Source organism: Melopsittacus undulatus, chromosome 3 (genome assembly GCF_012275295.1).
Source record: "Melopsittacus undulatus isolate bMelUnd1 chromosome 3, bMelUnd1.mat.Z, whole genome shotgun sequence".
Classification (NCBI taxonomy): Eukaryota; Metazoa; Chordata; class Aves; order Psittaciformes; family Psittaculidae; genus Melopsittacus; species Melopsittacus undulatus.
This window is the reverse complement of record NC_047529.1, coordinates 40,328,842-40,347,897: the sequence shown is the minus strand read 5'-3', so window position 1 is coordinate 40,347,897 and position 19,056 is coordinate 40,328,842. Positions and strand designations below refer to the sequence as shown.

Here is a 19,056-nt window from a genome sequence, read left to right as displayed (position 1 = left end):
TTGTATGTGTGTATTTGCATTCATAATATTTAAGTCAAAAAGTGGACATCAAAATGAAGACATAAAGCACCTCATCTTTAAGGAAAACCAGATTGTACATACACAGCAACACTTATTGTTGTGTTTGTTTATACTTTAATAATTTCCTTAATGAGTTACATTCATAAAATATAATCTTGTTAAAAGGCTGCTGCTCTACATAAGGATTTTTTTACACATGAAGTATAGCACCTTTCATATCATACAAGATTTCCTTTTTCCGAGGGCATTGCATACTTTCTGAAATTTGATGGAAGTAATTTATTTATTTTAAAAAAAAAGAAAACAGAAAATTTAATAACGTGTGGCTTCTGAACACACATTTATTCAATCTAAAAGTCATATTTACCTATTTTTTCCTTTTTTGCAGTTAATATTCATGAATTTTGAGCAATATTTATTTTTCAGATAATATGCTTCAGCTCAAATCACTAATCAAAGTGACTGAAAAAACAGGTGGCACATTTCTAATGCACTAGAAAATGTACTGTTTTCTATTTAAATAGTCTCTATTGAAGCACCTCTGAATGACTTTATAATCTATATTTTGCCTTTTTATATTCAAATAGAGGATAAGCATTACGATCCTTACTTTCATGTATATTTAAAAGTATATTTAAGGAAAATTGCAGTTAAAATGTGAATAAACGTATCACCATAAAGCAGACTCTTTTTCTTTTTTCTTTTTATTTAAAAGTAGTTATAGCTTAACACATTTTCTTGGCTGTTCATGCTGGATGCTCTAATTCAGACAGCTTCAGCTACAAAGTACATATGAAAATACTATGAGAATCTTGATTTCTTTGAAATAGCTGTTGTAAAGCTCATAGTTTTTCGATGACAGTGAAAAAACCAGCATATGTATTATCATAAGCAGACTGCTTTAAAGTACCTAATGAGCCTGGTCCAATTAAAGGTGGGTGGACCCCTTTAATCAGTTCAGACTACAACAGTGAAGTTCCATGCAATTCTGCATTTATGTATATATTCTGAACAAAATATATATAAATATATATCAGTAACAAAATAAGTTTTTTAAAAATGCAATTAACTGATTACATTGCTTTACAGTTAGGCTTCAGAAATCAAGAAATCTGGTAAGAGGGTATGCCATCTGATGTTTCTGTGTTGTATTATTAACTTCAAATGAGTTGCTCATACTTTGTGAAAGCACATTTATAATATAGCCAGCACTTTAAGTAGCACTGCTGCCTTTCATTTATCCAAAATCAGAATTATTCTTACATGTATTGAAGAGAGACTGAAGAAATTATAATGACAAAGACCTTATTTCTTACAGATGGTGACAAGCAAGAGAAAATTTTGGTGAGGCTGCAGACAGACACAGAGATAATGCTCAAAAATGTTGTTACAATTTACTAAGAAAGATGAATTATTTATCCCCAGTTTCATCTGAGTTACTGGGCTGATATATCACCCTTTACAGTATACTCTGCAGGTCTGCTTGGCCTTTTATGACAGCATAGGAAGTAATGCTTGTCACAGATAAAATGTTAGTGATGATTCTTGTCATACATGGAAAACTGTTCTTTAGCAAAAAAAAAAAATATATATATATATTAGCACCTTGAATGAAATTAAAATAATAATTTTCCAAATTAAGCAGTAGAAAACTTGATATCTTATTTTAAGAGGCTCTCCTGGGCTCCATATGCCTTGACTCACATTCTCTTGCCACCTTTTCAGTCGAACTTAATGTAATTCAACTGAATTAGGCATTCTTAGACATTTATAGAAGAGTCGAGTAGAGGATATATGTGCTTCAGCAATTGTTCCTGCATTATAAGAGATATTAGGGGTCTGCCTATTCCTTTCTTGCAACTAAGATGCTTCTGAGAATGTGAAGAACTAAATTATTTAATGTGATAAGCAGAGGCCAAGAATAGGCTGTCTGAATGAATGAGAAACAGGCACATGAGATTTGTTTAAGCTGCAGTTACAGCAGTGTGAGAGTAACTCCAAGGTCCAAAGACTTAAGGTTATAAAAGATTAGAAGACATGAGCCTTAAAGGGTCTGAAATCAAAATACCACAGGTTTTTTGGTTTGGTTTAGTTTGGGTTTGTTGGTTTGTTTCTTTTTTTTTTTTTCCTACTTGAATGCATAAAACCTAAATACCAGCAGGATGTCTCTTGGTTATGAGTGCTAGCAAAAATGCCAGCATCAACCTCAGGGCTTGCACTAGCTGGCAATAGAAGGTTGTTATGCTTTAGAGTCCCCACAGAGCTTTCAGCACAAGTATATAAATTGGTCCTTCTCCTGGTATTCTAGTTAAAGACAGTTTCTCATTAACCAGATTACTTAACCAATTTTTCTCTTTAGTTTTCCCATGTAGAGGGGAGGTAGCAATTTTAAACCATTAGAGTAGACAAAGGAAAATTAATTACTGCTGCTATGTGGAAGTAATATATGTTACTTGTTACTGTATTTTTTCTGTCTGTAATAGGTAAGAAAACAGAAGATTCTCAATCAAAGTCATGGCAGTACTGCACTGTTATCTGTACAACTTTGCATTGATACAGCTTTATTCATGTGTCAGTTGGATTCCTAATTTTCATTCATAGGATCAGATTTACATGAGACACTAAATGGAAGACTATATCTGAAGATAGCTCAACATAATCATTTATTCCTATGCTCTAGTGCAATATTATACTTCTGGTAACTCCAGAAGAGTTGTTCTGCTGCTGGGAATGATAGGACTCTTCAGGGAAGCTGGCCGTAATTGGTAGGACATTACCTACTAGATCTCTTTGTTAGCACATTGCCAATTATTTTTGAGGCATTTAGTTGGTGAGGTGTTAGAACAACTGAAACCTCAATATTTGTTTGAAGTTACTTTTTTTATTCTTAAGTGTAATTTTCCCACCTCAAAATATGGTATTTTGGATACATTATTCTTTTTCTTTATTCCTTTTTTTGGTCTGTTTTAACCATTTTAACACACACAATCTATGAATAAACAAACAAACAAAAAAAAAAAACCCAACTCAACACTGCAGGCAAATTGTTATTACAACCATATTGTAGGTAAATGTGGGTTGTCAGAAGTTTATGTATGCGTGTATTTTCTCAAATCTTTGTATCTCACAGGCATTTCATGGGACTATTGCTTCTATACATACATACACTGATTTACTATTTTCCTTTATTTTCATCAACACTTTCCTATGTATACGACTCAGTTTGCTGGTAAGTAGATACAGGATTTAACAAAGAGTTTTAAGATGCAGTATCATAGTTTGTACTGCAACTGTGTACACAGTATCCAAATAGATTTTGAAATTTGAGATTTTTACTGAGTGCTCTGTTTCATATTTTGCCGTATGTTAATTTGCTTACTGGGAGATAATGCTAAATGTTTCTCATACAGAGTTATAACCAGCTTCTACAGATACTGGTTTGGTTTTTTTTTAATAGAAGCATGATCCAATATACTTTCTCAGGATGTTCAAAATCATTGTAACTGCAAGTGATTTTGTAATTAAAGAGGATGGTATGACTAATGGTGGACAGATAGTCATGTTTCTCTTGAGAATGAAATATATCTGCATTGGTAAAATCTCGTACTTTTGTACTCTTCTTGTAAAGTTATTGTTCAACTCAGATTAGCACATAATGTTTCCATAAGAGCTGGTGACTACTGTCACAATTAGTTTTGTAACAATCTATTCTTCCAGTATGGTCATGATCATGGATAACTGACAATAACTGTCATAATGATGATAAATATTAAATTTTGCTGTATCTTCAAAACTCTGCATAAGTGTTAATACTAATTTTTCCAGCATGTTTGTGTTATTCTCATTTTTTGTGTATGAAATGTAGATGTCACAGTTTTTCAGTCTGTTGTCACAGTGCATTGATGTGTTTACACCACTGCAGTCCCTGTGAAGTCAGTGCAACAGCAGAGATATGATTAAGAGCAGAATTTCCACTTTCCTTTAAGGATCCAGACTGAAAATAGATATCTTTAAAGTCATGATTCATGAAGTATATATCTTGAAGAAAAGCATTCCTTTGAAGTAAATGATCCTTAGGTGCATGCTGCCTGTAGTATGCTCGGTGATATATGCAATAGAAAGAGTTCCATTAACCAATCTACTAAAGGATCATATACTTGACTGTTGGACTGGCAGAGCTAGAGTAAGTGAGGCATAAAGCAAGCTAAGTAGAACCTAGCATAAACAGCATCTGTTTGACCCTAGGTAGATATTACCATTCTCATCTGTGCTTACACAGAAACATGAATTTCTGGTTTTTTTTAAGATTCTATATGATGTGTGAAAAAGTGTATGCCAACATTAAGTAAAGAAATTGCATCTTCTGTGCATGATAGACAATATTAGACAAGTTAAAATGTGTTTGTTCTCCTTAGGCTATCCAATTCTACTCGTATATCCACAACAAAAGAGAAAAAAGGGACATTTTACAATGTAGTGATAGTACTGATATATAGTCTCACATATTCTTCAATGTGATGCACCATTTGAAGGCTATTAGCATGCCTTATGTAGCAGGCAACAATCAAAACGAGGGAATGCAGATGCCAAATATGCTGATGATAATAAGGGAACAGAAGATCAGAGATCAGTAAAAGGATTAATCAAAATTAATGCTGATTAATAAAGTAGGCTGTTAAGAAATACTGCATCAGTCTTTGGCCTCACCTTTGAAGAAAGCAGAAAAATGTTTTACATGTCTGCTGTCTCTATATCTATCTATATATTCCATTATAGTGCATACATTTTCTGTAATAGGATGACATTGTTGACTCATTTTCAGCTTGTCATCTGCTCTCAAGGATCTTTCCTGTGGAACTGTATAACTGTTTCCAAGTCCTAGGAGCTTCCAAAATCCACTGTGAAGCACATTTTCCTTATAATTATTATGCCATATTAAGCACTGTGTTCATTATGTTAATACTAGATTAATTATTACTGGATTATGAGAAAGGACATGACAACAAGCTTAGCAAAACATGCCCTTATGAGCTAACTGGATGAAAGCTGATGCTTTGCATCAAGACAGTTTCTGGTGAACCTTAATTGTATTAATTTATCTGTAAAACAAAGAAAATGTCACAGGAATGGAAGAGTAGAATAAATAAACTTTTTCTTAAAATACCTTTTAGCATAACAGAAAAGGTTTTGTCCAACAAAACCATGGTAAACATCAGTGTCAGACTGACATCTTTTCATAATAAAACTGAGGAGTATGGAAGCTCACATATAATAAACAGGTTTGAAATTTAGCAGGTTCATTTTGATAGTATGCAAAATATATTCTCCCAGCATGTTAATAATGGAAAGCCAAGATGTGTTGTCCTCTTACTGATAGTTAATTTCTTATAACTTGATATATGTATGATGAAAGAATGCTCAGCAACTTTAATATGAGAGCCATGTAAGAATGTTATTATTCTTCCTGAATTAATCAGAACTGAGGAAGAGCTAGCCATATTTTCTCTCTTGTGTTAATGCAAGTTTGTTAACGTGTGTTATAATTTGTTAGAATTTGGCCTGTTCCCAGAATACCCAGCAGGTACTGTGATGGCACTTTTGAAGTCAGAATTTTGACAAATTACGTTTTCCAAATGTACAACAAATTACACTAGCTGGCAGTCTACTAAGAAACAAGAGGCAACTAGTACAATTTTAGTGCCAAACACTGTATCATCTTTATAGCAAAGTGTATAAAATATCTATGAGAGAGATTAGACATAGTAACATAACAGCACTATTATTAATATGGTCAGATTTTTGTTAAGAAAATTATGACCTCCTGGAATATGCAAAATCACATGGCAAAAAGCTATAAGGTTTCACCATTTCTTGTTGGTTTTCCTTTAAAAGATGGAAAAAAGCTGTGTGGCAGAATAGGGGAACAATATGCATTTAGTACAAAAAATATGATATTACTGTGCAAATCATTCTGTGTATTACACAGGAGTTCTGATGTAAACATCATATGTACAACTCAATTCAAACTTTCTCACAGATTTTGATGTTGACAGAAGTATTTATTTCCTACAGATAAATCCAAAAGTCTGGAAGAAAATCAAATGTGCTCTATAGATAAAACAACACTGTCAATAAATCTATAATCAAATGCAAATAAGAAACATTTAATTTAAAAGACAATTGATGTTAAAAGTAGTGCCTAAGACTGATATTCCCATAAAACTGTGTATCTGTGTTCAAGCAACAGATAGGTAGTTCCTTTTTATGTTTCCTTCTTTGCAGCTACAATGAAGAAAGAGAAAATGAAGTCCTTTGAAGACTTTCAAAGTCAAACTATAATGTAACTGGGTTGATGCTCTAAAAACTTCAGGGTTTTTAGAGCACTTTTTTTGCAACTCTTTTCACTGAAAACAATAAGCAGTATTTTGCAGCAATGCAATATGAGACACTCAGAGATAAACTGAGCTGAAGACAAGGCACTGTGTACAATGGTAGGAGAAAACTCCAATTCAATCTAAAATATTTTTCATTTTCAGCAGCAGCTAGTAACAGAACATCTAATGTCCTTTTGAATCAACAAAAATCATGTAGTACTGCAGGACCCACTATACTGTAGAAACAAACCAAGCTGTATATAAGGCACAGAGATAGATAAGCAATATAATTTCTCTCCTAGCCATAGTACCCTTGTTATTGGAAACACATACGTCAGAGCAACTGCTTATACACATAAGGAGAGCTAGACCCCCAGAAATATTCATGTGCACTACTATGCTAATTTGTTATCTTTCAGGGCTCACTTTCTGAAATTCACCTTCACATATTTTTAGTTCTTATTTTCCTGCATATTCTACAAAAACTGATAAAGAAAGGAAAGAGGAATTTAAGAACAAATAGAACATTTTTTTAGCATTGTTAGGAGAAGTAGTCTTCTATTTGTGGATATGGGAAAGTGTCAGCAATAACGGGGAACGTAATGTTCAGTCTAATGCTGTCAAAGATTGTTAACTGTTTTTCTTCACATAGTGAGGAGCAGCTTTTGCATATTGCACAAATACCAGATATTCTAGGACACAACAATTAAGAAAACACTGAAAATAAAACCATCAGCAAAACTGTCAGATTTTCTGCCCCATCAGAAGAGCCTTTCACAGTTACAGTTTCTTTTCTTCTCCAAACCCAGACCTCTGACAACTAATCATGGATTCAGAATATCTCAAGTTGAAAGGGATCCATGAGGATCATTGAGTCCAACTCCCTGCTCCTCACAGGACTACCTAAAACTAAACCATTTGACTAACAGCATTGTCCAAATGCTCCTTGAACTCTGACAGCCATGGTGCCATGGTCACCTGCCTGGGGACCATATTCCAATGACCAACCATTCCCAATGAAGAACCTTTTTCTAATGTCCAGTCTGAACTTCCCCTGACACAGCTTCATTTCCTCATGTCCTACCACTGGCCACAAGAGAGAGGAGATCAGCACCTCCCACTCCACTGCCCATCTTGAAGAAGCTGTAGCCTGCAATGAGGTCACCTCTTAGCCTTCTCTTCTCCAAGCTGAACAAACTGAAACCTCAGCCACTCCTCATAAGTCTTGCCCTCAAGACTTTTCACCATCTTGGTCACTTCTCTCTGGACACACTCTAATTGTCTGATGTCCTTCTTATGTTGTGGCATCCAAAACTGCACCCAGTACTCAAGATGGGATTGCACCAATGCAGTGTAGAGTTGGACAATCACCTCCCTCAGCTGGCTAGATATACTGTACTATATGCACCCTAGGACATAGTTGGCCCTTTTGGCTGTCAGGGCACACTGTTGACTCATATTCAACTTGGCATCAACCCAAAACCCCAGATCTTTTTTGGAAGGCTGTTCTCAGCCTGTCAGGATTGTCCCATCCTACATGGAGAATCCGGAACTTCCTCTTGTTAAATTTCATGCAGCTGGTGATTGCCCAGCTCCCTAGTCTATCCAGCTCTCTCTATAAAACCTCTCTTTGTATGTAGAGACTACCCTCAAGGAAATCCACAACTCTTCCTAGTTTAGTATCATGGGCAAACTTACTTAATGTACCTTTGATGAGGAGGAGAATCGAAAGAATGTAACTCCCACGGGTTGAGATAAGAACAGCCCGATAACTAAGGTATAAGACAAACCACTACTGCTACCACCAATAATAGTAATGATAAGAGAAATAACAAGGGAAGAGAATAGGAAACCACCCTCTGAAATGAGCCCGACCCAGAAGAGAGCAAGCCCTTCTGGGTAACTTCCAGTTACCTCCCTGGGCTGACATACTGTGGTATGGATTATCTCTTTGGCTAGTTTGGGTCAGATGTCCTGTCTCTGCTTCCTCCCGGGCTCCCCTCCTCCCTGGCAGAGCATGAGACTCACAAAGTCCTTGGTGAGAGTAAACATTACTTAGCAACAACTAAAAGCATCGGTGTTATCAGCTCTGTTCCCAGGCTGAAAGTTAAAACACAGCACTGCACCAGATACTAAGAAGAAGAAAAATTGACTGCTACTGCTGAACCCAGGACAGAAACATTCTTAGTGCTGTAATTGAAGGTGGTAAGAAATACCAAAATATGACCTTGTTGAAATAAAATAAGGTAGACACATGAAAGCTTCCATGAAAGCAGCAGGTTGAATTTAATTTTAGGAAGAGTAAGTTATATATATGTTGTTGCTTTTTTTTAAGGAAAAAAAAATGTAAGTACAAGAATTTTAGAAAGAAGTACCAAGAGGTTATTAAAACTGTAAGACGCAGTGCAGATTTTCACACTTGTGAATTCAATGTGTTCAGTCGGAAGTAAAATCACTGCTCTTGAAAATTCTCCTGTATTTCTTGACAGCTGGTTAGATGTTCCCTTGACAACTGCTCTGGTTAATCAAGGGTGCAGATGAATCCACTGTTTCAGTGGTTTTCAGGAGTAATTTGTATTGTGTCCTTAATATCAACACTTTTTTCAGTAAGGAGTCTTTTTATGAGGATTTTTTTTCCTATGTTGAGCTGTTAAGTTGGCCTAGTGTTTGTCAGTTTGTAGGGAAGAAAATAACAAATAGTTCTAAATATAATGCTCCAAGTGTGGCATTAGAAAATAGTTGGTAGTATATAACTGCTTTGTAATCATTTTCCAGAAGAAATCCTAGTCTGCTAGTAGTGAGAGATCTGTGCTCAGAAAAATCTTTTACCATAATAATTTAGTGTGGATAAAAACAGAAGCTCTTTCTTGTTAAAATAGTGTGGGGTTTTTTATACCTGATGATCTGACATTTTAATTTTGTTATGCCTCTCCTTAATGGGTTAGAAATATGGCTGCACTTTCAACACTATATAGAAAACATAATTGCTATAAACTAAATTTCCTTAAGTATGTTTGCACAAGCATTAATGCACCATTTCTACATAATTACATTAGATAATTATAATGCATGAATGCAGTTAAAAGTCATCCAGAAGTTCCAGTCTCCGGACCTATTCTCATCCACATTGTCAAATATGTAATCAGTTTAAGACACTTTACTGTGTTTCCCTTGATATAAACTGGAAGCTGAAGCAATCATGCTATCAATTAGGGCTTAAGTCAGTCTCTCCAATGATTAGAAGAGACATTAATATGAATTTTGCCTTCATTCTTTCTACTGTGCTCCTTGACTGCCACCTGGTGACTAGTTTGAAAGGAAAAAAAAAAAAAAAAAAAGTATGATTACATTTCCAGGTGAAGTAGCTGTGATAATTTAAGCTAAAACATTTGCTCCAGCAAGATTATACCAGGTAACATTTGATTTAGAAATGCCTCAATCTTAGCTAGGTTAAGATGATTTCTTTCTATATCACTTCCAGGCTGAAATTAATCCAATACTTAATATCCACAGGTATATGTCATAGGTATAAATGTGTTAAATAAACATTGTGTTTTGATAGAAATTCAGTGTTTATACACATAATTAGTCAAGATGTAACTAGTTATAAAGAGTAATTACTCTTTATAATTTGTGTTTTGCATCTGTCAAGGTCCGTGAGTTTTTGTAAAGAAACAACCCCCGTAAAAAAGCCTTTGTTAATTCCTGCTCTTAACTACTTTATATAAAATCCTCAGCAGCTATGAAAAAAAAAATCAAGTTAGTTATTCTAAGATAAGCATAGAAAGGAAGGCTGAACCTCTTCTTATGTCAAATTATGGAAACAAACACTACATCAGGCATGTACATTACAGGAACATGTTTGGCTCCACATGGCTCTAGACCTATTTATTGTGCCTAACATTCCATTAGATCCCCACCCCACACCCATTTCCTATAACTGCTCCCCACACACTCAATTCTCTACTGGCCTGTAAATCCTTTTTATATCATTATGAGTGTGATGTGCATGAATCACAATTTTGGTGCCTGACAAAATAATCGTGCAGTAGGAATCACATTACATTCTCTCCTGTCGCTGTCTCTGGAGGGAAAAATACACTGGCTTTGAATGCAACTGAAATACACCACTGAGATGTGAGGCAGATGGACTGAAATGCCTTCTGCATCTAAATGAGTGAGAAAGTACAACTGAACTAAAAATACTTCAAAATTTAAAGATGTCAGCGATTAGCCAATTACATCTCAGGTGTTCTTAATGTGAGGTCAGCATCTCATAATATAAGGTTAATTAGAAAAATAAAGAAAAAATGTCAAGAGAATAAATCATTAGTTCAATTTTCTCTTTTCTAATGTGGATAATGGATTTCAGTCTTCTATAAGATGCATGAAATAATACAACTGCATTTATCCAGTTGCAAGATAAAGACAAATTTAATCTTAGATTATAAGCAAAATATTATCAAGTTATAGACCTTCAGGTCATTTCTGTCACAGAATATTTCAAATACATTCTTTTTCTGTTATTTAAAAAAAAAAACAAACTAGTATAATTATGTCTTGCATATGTCTATATTGTAGCACTTTGTGGGTTTAAATGCTATACTAAAGATAGAGACAGCATTTCTGGTTTAATTGCCATTTTTCATTATTTTCATAGTTTTCTCAGAAAGCTGTCTTTTTGGGCTGTAATTTTCCATGCTCTGCCTCTTTCTAAAAGCTATTCTAAACATATTCAAGTAATCTAGCAAATTCAAACAGTCCTAATTTTGTGGTACTGTAAGCATGAAAAATATTCATTCTGTTCACATTTCAAATGACAGTTTTTCCTTTCTGACACAAGACAGAAAGGAATTTCTGGTATTACTTGCTTGGAAATCCTTGCAGATAAAGGCACAAATACTGAAGAAAGTAGGTAGCATTCCAAATGTGCACTCCATATCCAAGGCAGTGCATTGCTGCTTATAGCCTGTGGGTATTTTTCCTCACAACTTAGTCACTATAATCTACTTGTTGATGTCAAACAAATCAGTTCTTTTATTTGAGATTTCATTGCTATATTTTAAAAATAAAAGAAAGGCTTTATTTCCTCTGTGGAGTTGAGACCTAATGATCATAATCATTGGGTAATAGCTGCTGTTTATAGGGACTGGGATCTTTGATAATTTTTTTTCTTTTTTTTTCTGACACATTTCTTTAAAGGTAGAATGGATCATCAGGTATGCCTGTGTAGGGGTGACTGTGTTATTATCTATATGAATTTAGGATACCTGGGCTTGTCTACATAAACATACTGCAGTAAAAAACATGTCAGTGTGAAGTAATATTTAAGGCTTATTTTGATTGCACCTATTTTTAATCTTCCACTTTTCTTTTTCCCCTAGCACAGAATACAACAAGAAATTATGTATACAAGACAATGAGAATGTCTGAATGCCAGCTATTTTCAGTGAAAGTTTACAATGCTGAATTTGGCTTGGATGGCTAATTCCTTGAAAATTATCAAACTGGAACAGACCATATTGTTCTTTCTTTTCCATTAGATAACATTTTTCTTTACTAACTTTTCTGCATCACTTGAACTTTTGTTCTTAGTGCGCTGGACTATTAGAATATGTGATATAAGGGGTTAAACCATAAATTGATTTAGAAATTGCAGCAGATGCTGACTTCAGAAATCTAACTAAAATGCAGGGACAAGGCAGAGGCTAGGCTTTGTCAGGAGTATGTTAAGTCTATACTAAAGTATCCACGCAGTAAGTACATAGCATCAAGGAAAGGTTATGAGTTGTTTTTTCTCTTGCGAATCCTAAATGAGCAGATTTTCTTTCATGTGGGAAAGTTTATACTTTATACACTATGATTTAGCTGGACAATTCCCAGCAGCTGAAATATGAGTAGGAAAAATAAATAAAATTCAAATTATATTTTATATATCAAGAATTGGTTGGAAGTCATAGTAGCTGAAAGTACTTCCTCCAAAACTGACCTTATTCCAAGTATCTAAAAAGGCAATCACAAAACTATCTTCCATTATACCCATTATTTTTAAGGAGGAACTTCTGTTTAATCAGTTCACAGTTTATAATGAAATTATGAAAATTAGATGATCCTCAGAAGAGCAGACATTGCTTCTTATTCCTTACACTCAAAAGCAGAATGTTATGCTAACTTTAGACTACATGAGAATGAACTTAAAATATACCTAAAACAACATGACTTTTTTTTATCTGAAATAAAAATTAAATGAAATAAAGAAAAATTAACATTTTTCAAACATATTAGAATATCTAGGGATCTAGATCAGATTTCAAAAGGTGATAATAGAATATACCATTGAAATAGCTCAGTCTTTAAAAACAAAATTAAAAACATAGCTCTTCCTGGCTCAAAACCAGGAAAAGTGTTGCATATTTGCAAAGGTGAAATAATTTAGCACATTTCAACCCCATGCAGCAGAGCACAGTAAAAAGTCAATGAGTTAATATTGACTGAATTTACTCTGGAACCAGAAGCAATATAACCATTGGAAAGGTAGAATTTATTAATATGGGTGCATCACCTGCTGATACAGATATACGGCAAATAAGACTCACTCAGAAACCACTGCACTGCAGTGAATGCTATAAATATTCATTAGGGGACCAATACTATATCCATTTATGTCAATACAATGTTGCCACTAACTTCAGAGGTGCAAACTGAGACTAAATTTCATACTGAATCTACAGACAGGGTGTGAAACAGTAAGACCATAGATACAAGAGTAGAAAAACAAAGCTCAAGGCATCATATGGGATATACCATACGATGGCAGCTATACACAACCAACAAGGGGTGGTGTATGAAAAGGGGAGGCATCTAAGAGCATGGTACATATTGATGTGGGTTATTCAGGATTATTCAAAGACAAATTTGTGCTTGGCTGTGCTGAGGTCATTTTTAGGAACAGTAATCTATGCTTCTAGTGTTCAGGACATAATCGGCTTTAAAAAATGTCTATGGCCTAACATAAAACTTAATCTATCCCAATATAAAATACCTTATGAGATTCCTTCAATTCTCCTTTACTATTTGCCCAAATTAAAAAAAAAAAAGAAAAAATTTGGCAGTCTAAATTTATGGCTTTGGTTTTTTTTTCAGAATCTCTTGTAAAATCTTTTGTGTAACATTTGTGAAATGCTACACAAGAATTTAACATTGTTCTTGTTAAAGGCCTTAGTCTGGAAACCAAAATACATGGATTTAATTGAATAGGGTTTCATGGACAAAGTGCATGTAGTCAGTAAACCTCAGCATGCCTCCTAAAAGGAGGTCCATCGCATTCTGTTATAAAGGTTGTGAAAAATAAAACTGAGGCAAAATGGAATTGGGAAGCATTCTACAAAACTAGCAAAGCTCAGTTTAAAGGAATCTATCTTCTTATTCTGCCTTTGTTGTGATAATGTTTATGCAAGTTTCCTTTCTAAATACAAACCCAGTATATTTGAAAATCATCTTGTTGAATTTAATTTTTATTGCTGATACTATAAAATGCATTTTTTTAGGATCTCATCATAGCAACAACCTGAAGAATTCTAAGTGTTTTATTGAATGTTCTCTGATATTTACTTTATGAATTCCCTTAACCTTACATTCATCTTTATCTCTGAAGCTCAGTACCAGAGTTTACATTAACAACATGCTTCCCAAGTAGCGATAACTATATCACAGTGTAATCTTGCTGCTCAGAGGCATGCAGCCTTTCATTTCTTATTCTATTTCTGTTTCACCTGTGGGGAAGGAAAAGGAAATTTCCGTTGAGGGAGCTCAGCATCATTCAGTGTTGATGTTACTCGTCCAACATTTTCTATACCAGGGAGACCATATGTCAGCCACAGTTAGCACTTAAAATTTATCAATACCCACTTTCATCTGTAAAGTTTTCTTTCTTCTTTGTATACATTTCAAACACCAGAGTCAAAATCAGTAGGAAAACAAATAAACGACGGATGTTAGAAGAAACTTGCATATTTTGTCTCCTGGGTAGTCCAAGTAGCCATGAAACTGGAATTATTAGTGTCCAAAGATTGTCATTCTTTATGGAGGCAGAAACATCTTTTTCACCTTGCCTTTGCTGTGTGAGGTTTGGATACTCTGCTGTCAATAGCGTATGTAGTAATGATACCTTCCTTTTTCTTCCAGTTATATGTTGCCTGTGAGCAGTCCTGAAGGCTACTGTATGATTGAAATGGCTGTAGATGGAAATACTCCTGTACAGCACAGACTTTCTCTCTTATATCAAGCAACTCAGGTGAGTCTGCAAAATATCAAAAGCCAGTTATTTGCTTCGAACATTTCATCAGTATATGCACTTTAGTTATTCTCAAAGGAGAATAGGTATTCTAACTTTTTCTAATGGAAGAAATATAATTCCTCTTCAGATTTCATCATATATCATAGAATTATAGAACTTAAGTTCTCTTTAGTATCTCTTTTCATATCAAGTATCCACAGTATTTCCTTTTAACTAATTTGATTTAACTGATTTTGAAAATTCTATTTTAACTGTCTAAAGTCCATGACTATCCCCATTGTGAAACTGGAATCAGAAGACTTATTATAAATGGGCAATATGACAGCTTTTCCAAATCTAGAGTTTTTCTGTTATTTTTTATCTCCATGACATAACTTCTTTTTGTTATGCATTGTCTCATCACAAGGTTATTGCTGCATGATACATTTTAAATGTTTTCAGACTTGAGAATTTTAACTGTGATTGGCAGTTTATTTTGGAAATTTCTTCACTAGAAGTTAGGCCAGTTAGCTATAGAGTTGTTAATCACGATGTGCATCTCACTGTATTACACTGCTAGTTAGTAACAGAATTTCTTCCCTCTTTCTTCCCTAAGTCAGCATCTAGGTACTTGTTCAGTCTGAGATAAAGAATTAACTTGTATTAGACATTGCTATCAACCCAATCAGTTGTCCTTTCCTAGACTCCAGCTGATCAACCTGACATTCTGCTGCAGAAGATTGCTTTGCCTCTCACTTTGTGTTTCAGGTTCATTAACTCTGACAGAACACTATTGGCAGCTTCTGCATAGAGAATATGGGGAAAGAACTTACCACCAGTACCTAATTATATAGATAAACCAGCAATACCTTACTAGTAGAAAAACTTACATGTAACTACATTTCATGTCATGCACCAAGATCATACATCAGAATATTTTTTATCCTAATCAGGAAATTTCCTGGGCTCCTAAAAAAGTCCACAACTCTTCCCTATTTCTTTTTTTTGGCTGGGGCTGGGGGGTGTGTCCACATTTCATACTGCAAAATGGGGTTTTGAAGTGAATGTTCCCACTTACCACACTTTGGTTCATGTTGCATAGCAGTCCTGGAGTGACTGCGAGCTGAATTCTTTTAGGGTAAAATAACACAAAAGTTGCTCCCTGTAAATACACTTGATGAGCTGTAACCATAAACAGGTATTTCATAGCACAAAATTATAGTTCGTCCAGAATCACCGCTTCCATGGTATGTAGCATGAATGTTCATGACTATTACACTCCACAGGTCTCCTCCTAATCTCTCAGAGCCACAATTTTCTTTATGAAGTACACAAGCAGAGAAAGAAAGAAAGGCATTTCTTACCACCAAGAGGACTAATTAATTGCTTCCTATTACTGGCCAAGTTAATAATTTTTACCACTCAGGCTCCAAGTAAAGGAGGACGTTTTCAAATTAATATTTGAAAAGTTAAGCATTACTATTACATAAGTTAACATAATGCTAATATAATGTTATATTGAACCTTTTAGTAAGACTTGCAGGAATTATTAATGAGTGCTTCCTTAAAATATATTTCAGTTAATTTCAGAACAGGATCTTTAGAGAAAGAATATGTATTATGGTGTACTAGCATGAGTTCAAACATCTAACATACTATGATAAAATACACTGATATGAGAAGCTGAACCGAGGCCACTGAAGTTGTTCTGTGGTGCACTGGGTCTTCCCCCAAGGTCAGTGTTTTCATAAAATAAGCCAAATAATAAAAATATTGCATTGCAAGAGGAGATTTAAAGCTGTTTCCTAATTATAGACATTTTACATTCCAGTCCAATGCTTTCCTTAATTTTTGTAACAGGTTCACAAGCAGAAAGAAAATGCCTGTCTGCAAAAACTTTACAAATCTTGTCTATAACTATAGTGGTTTATAGTTTTGTTTGAAAAGGGATAAAGTCAAGTAATATGAAATGAATTGAGCACAAGCTGTGCCGCTATCTTTGAATTCCTTCCACATGAAAATTCTGATTTAATTTTATCCATGCTCTAAAAGAAGTAGTGATTTTTCTTTCTCTTTGAAACAAAAGATCTTGTAAGTAAAGGAATATCTGGTAGTGTTCATGTTCATTGCATCTTCAAACTTGCAATTGTCAGCAACATAGCTCCAAGACTGATAAAAGCAATATAGGAAACAGCAAAACCATACAGCTGTGTAAATTCCAGAAAAAACAATGGGATGTTTTCTTGGTTTTATACAGTTGATGTCTGAATATAATGGTGAAGAGCCTCTTCTCTATAAATTATCTCATCACATGCTTTGCACATACTGTGTTATATTTTTCATACTACTGGCTTATTCCAACTTGGCTTGTATTGGCTAGGTTTCAACTTCCATCTGGATTAATGGCATTATACAAATAGATGCACCACAAAGTGATACACTTGTGGAAAAAAAAATGTTTTTTTTCGATTCTTCATGGCAGGCATTTAGCAAAGGAACCTAGGAATGGTGAAACCTCATGTCAGAACTCCAGAAAATCAGGCATCAGTTTGAGGAGTAGAAATCAGTGCTAAATAAGTCACAGATCCTTTATATGTGATGGTGAAGAGTTTGACTCCTATGTCAGGTAACACAGGAAATATCATCCTGGGCACAAATACGATCTAGTCAGTCCCAGTATGAAATACTTGTGGGTGTGCTTTTGGTACATTCATAATGAAGTTCTAGACATTTGTGGCTCTAGAATTTACTACCTAAAACTTTTCCTTTTCCCCTGGGCTTCAGCATAGTGGCCTGGTTTATGTCATTCATCCAAAAAAAATATCTTTTTTCTGTATTCACATTTTCATAGGGTCCTATAGGATCAAGATACTGAAGAAAGACTTCAGGGCTAAAACTTCTCCTGTATTCCTGCACCAACCCTCAACCATGAATGTAAAATTCACAGAATAGAATGAGGGAAGCAATGAGAAATCCTTACCATGTTTATTATGATTAAGGCTGGGAATTCCAATTCATGTGCATGTTGTCTTGCACATTTGAAGATATGTAAATGCAATAAACTCCTCTTTTGTATGGCTTTTTTATTATTATTATGTTTTTAAAGAGAATCACAGAACCACATTTGAAAAAAAATAATCCTTTCAGCCAGTTTGATAGTTTTTGGCAAGCTTCAAGCACAGGCAATTTCCTTTATCTCTAATTATTATTCACTGGTTGCTTACAGTAACATCTCAAATAATATTCTTTTCTGATGATTTTTTTCTTGTTTCTGCAGATCACCTTTGGATCAATCTTCCTTGGAAATGTTCCTGTTCATGAACAGGTTCATCGATGTGCTGGACAGATACATGGCTATAAAGGATGCATTAGGGATTTTCAAGTTAACAACAGAGAGTTATTCATCATAGATGAGGCTCTTGGAGGGAGGAATGTTGAGAACTGCAATGTTCCAATATGTGATTATCATCCATGCCACAATGGTGGTACCTGTATGAGGTGAGAGTCACCCCTTTAATCATTTTATCATCCGTTTACACTCTGTGACTGGTAGATTCATCCTTCATGAAAAATTACTATAATATTCTGTGTAATGAAGAAATAGAAAATGTGACATCCTCATGCCTAACCAGAGGGGTTTTATAGCTTGCTTGCTCACATGAAAAAAAGATACAAAATGTAATTACATTGCCAACACAGCATACGTATTGGGTGGCTGCCAGAATTACTTTGCAATCAACTAGATCAGTTCCACTACAAGGCTTGGTGGCTAAATCAGACTGTTTATAGATGTTTTGGACAGAAGCACATAAGACACGTTCTTCTGTCTAACAACTGTATATTTTTAAGCCTTGTACCCTCGCACATCTTCATGATGTTCTCCTGAGTACACTGCATAGGCTTTCAGTATCATTCTATGGAAACACTAACAGGTAAGACCACCTTCAGGATGTGTGAAGAATCATTGTCAAAGAACCTCTGAAAGTTAAAGTGCATCATGCTGAAAGAGGAAATGAGGTCCAAAAGTGACATGAGTTAAAAGCATAGAGGATGATAGTTCAGCTGAATGATGGTTCTACTGGTACACAGCAACTTGATCCCTGCCTAAGGCAGTTAGCATTTGGGAACCATGTTTCTGTTTGAAACTGATAATATTTGTGAAGTAGCTGCCATGTCTATTTTAAAAATTGTACTTCAACTTCAAGGCAAATGCTGAATAGAACATAGTCTAAAATTCTTTTAAAGCTCTGGATCACTGTATGTTTCTTAGGTTGAGGACTACTGGTATCAAAGTTTTGAGGTGCATCTTTGCCTCTCTTGATTGATGTAAGCACAGAAAGAGCACCAAACAGGTTTTTGATCTCGAAGTCTTTTTTGACTAGAGCA

General features: G+C 34.8%; 1 protein-coding gene across 1 annotated transcript in view; it reads left to right on the top strand.

Annotated features, from left to right (window-relative positions):
• EYS (eyes shut homolog) overlaps positions 1-19,056 on the top strand; it is a 776,683-nt gene that overhangs the window by 657,152 nt on the left and 100,475 nt on the right. The window contains exons 38-39 of the mRNA XM_031052748.2: positions 14,580-14,688; positions 17,948-18,168. Of these exons, the coding sequence (XP_030908608.2) occupies positions 14,580-14,688; positions 17,948-18,168 (330 nt within the window). The remainder of the gene's footprint in view (positions 1-14,579; positions 14,689-17,947; positions 18,169-19,056) is intronic.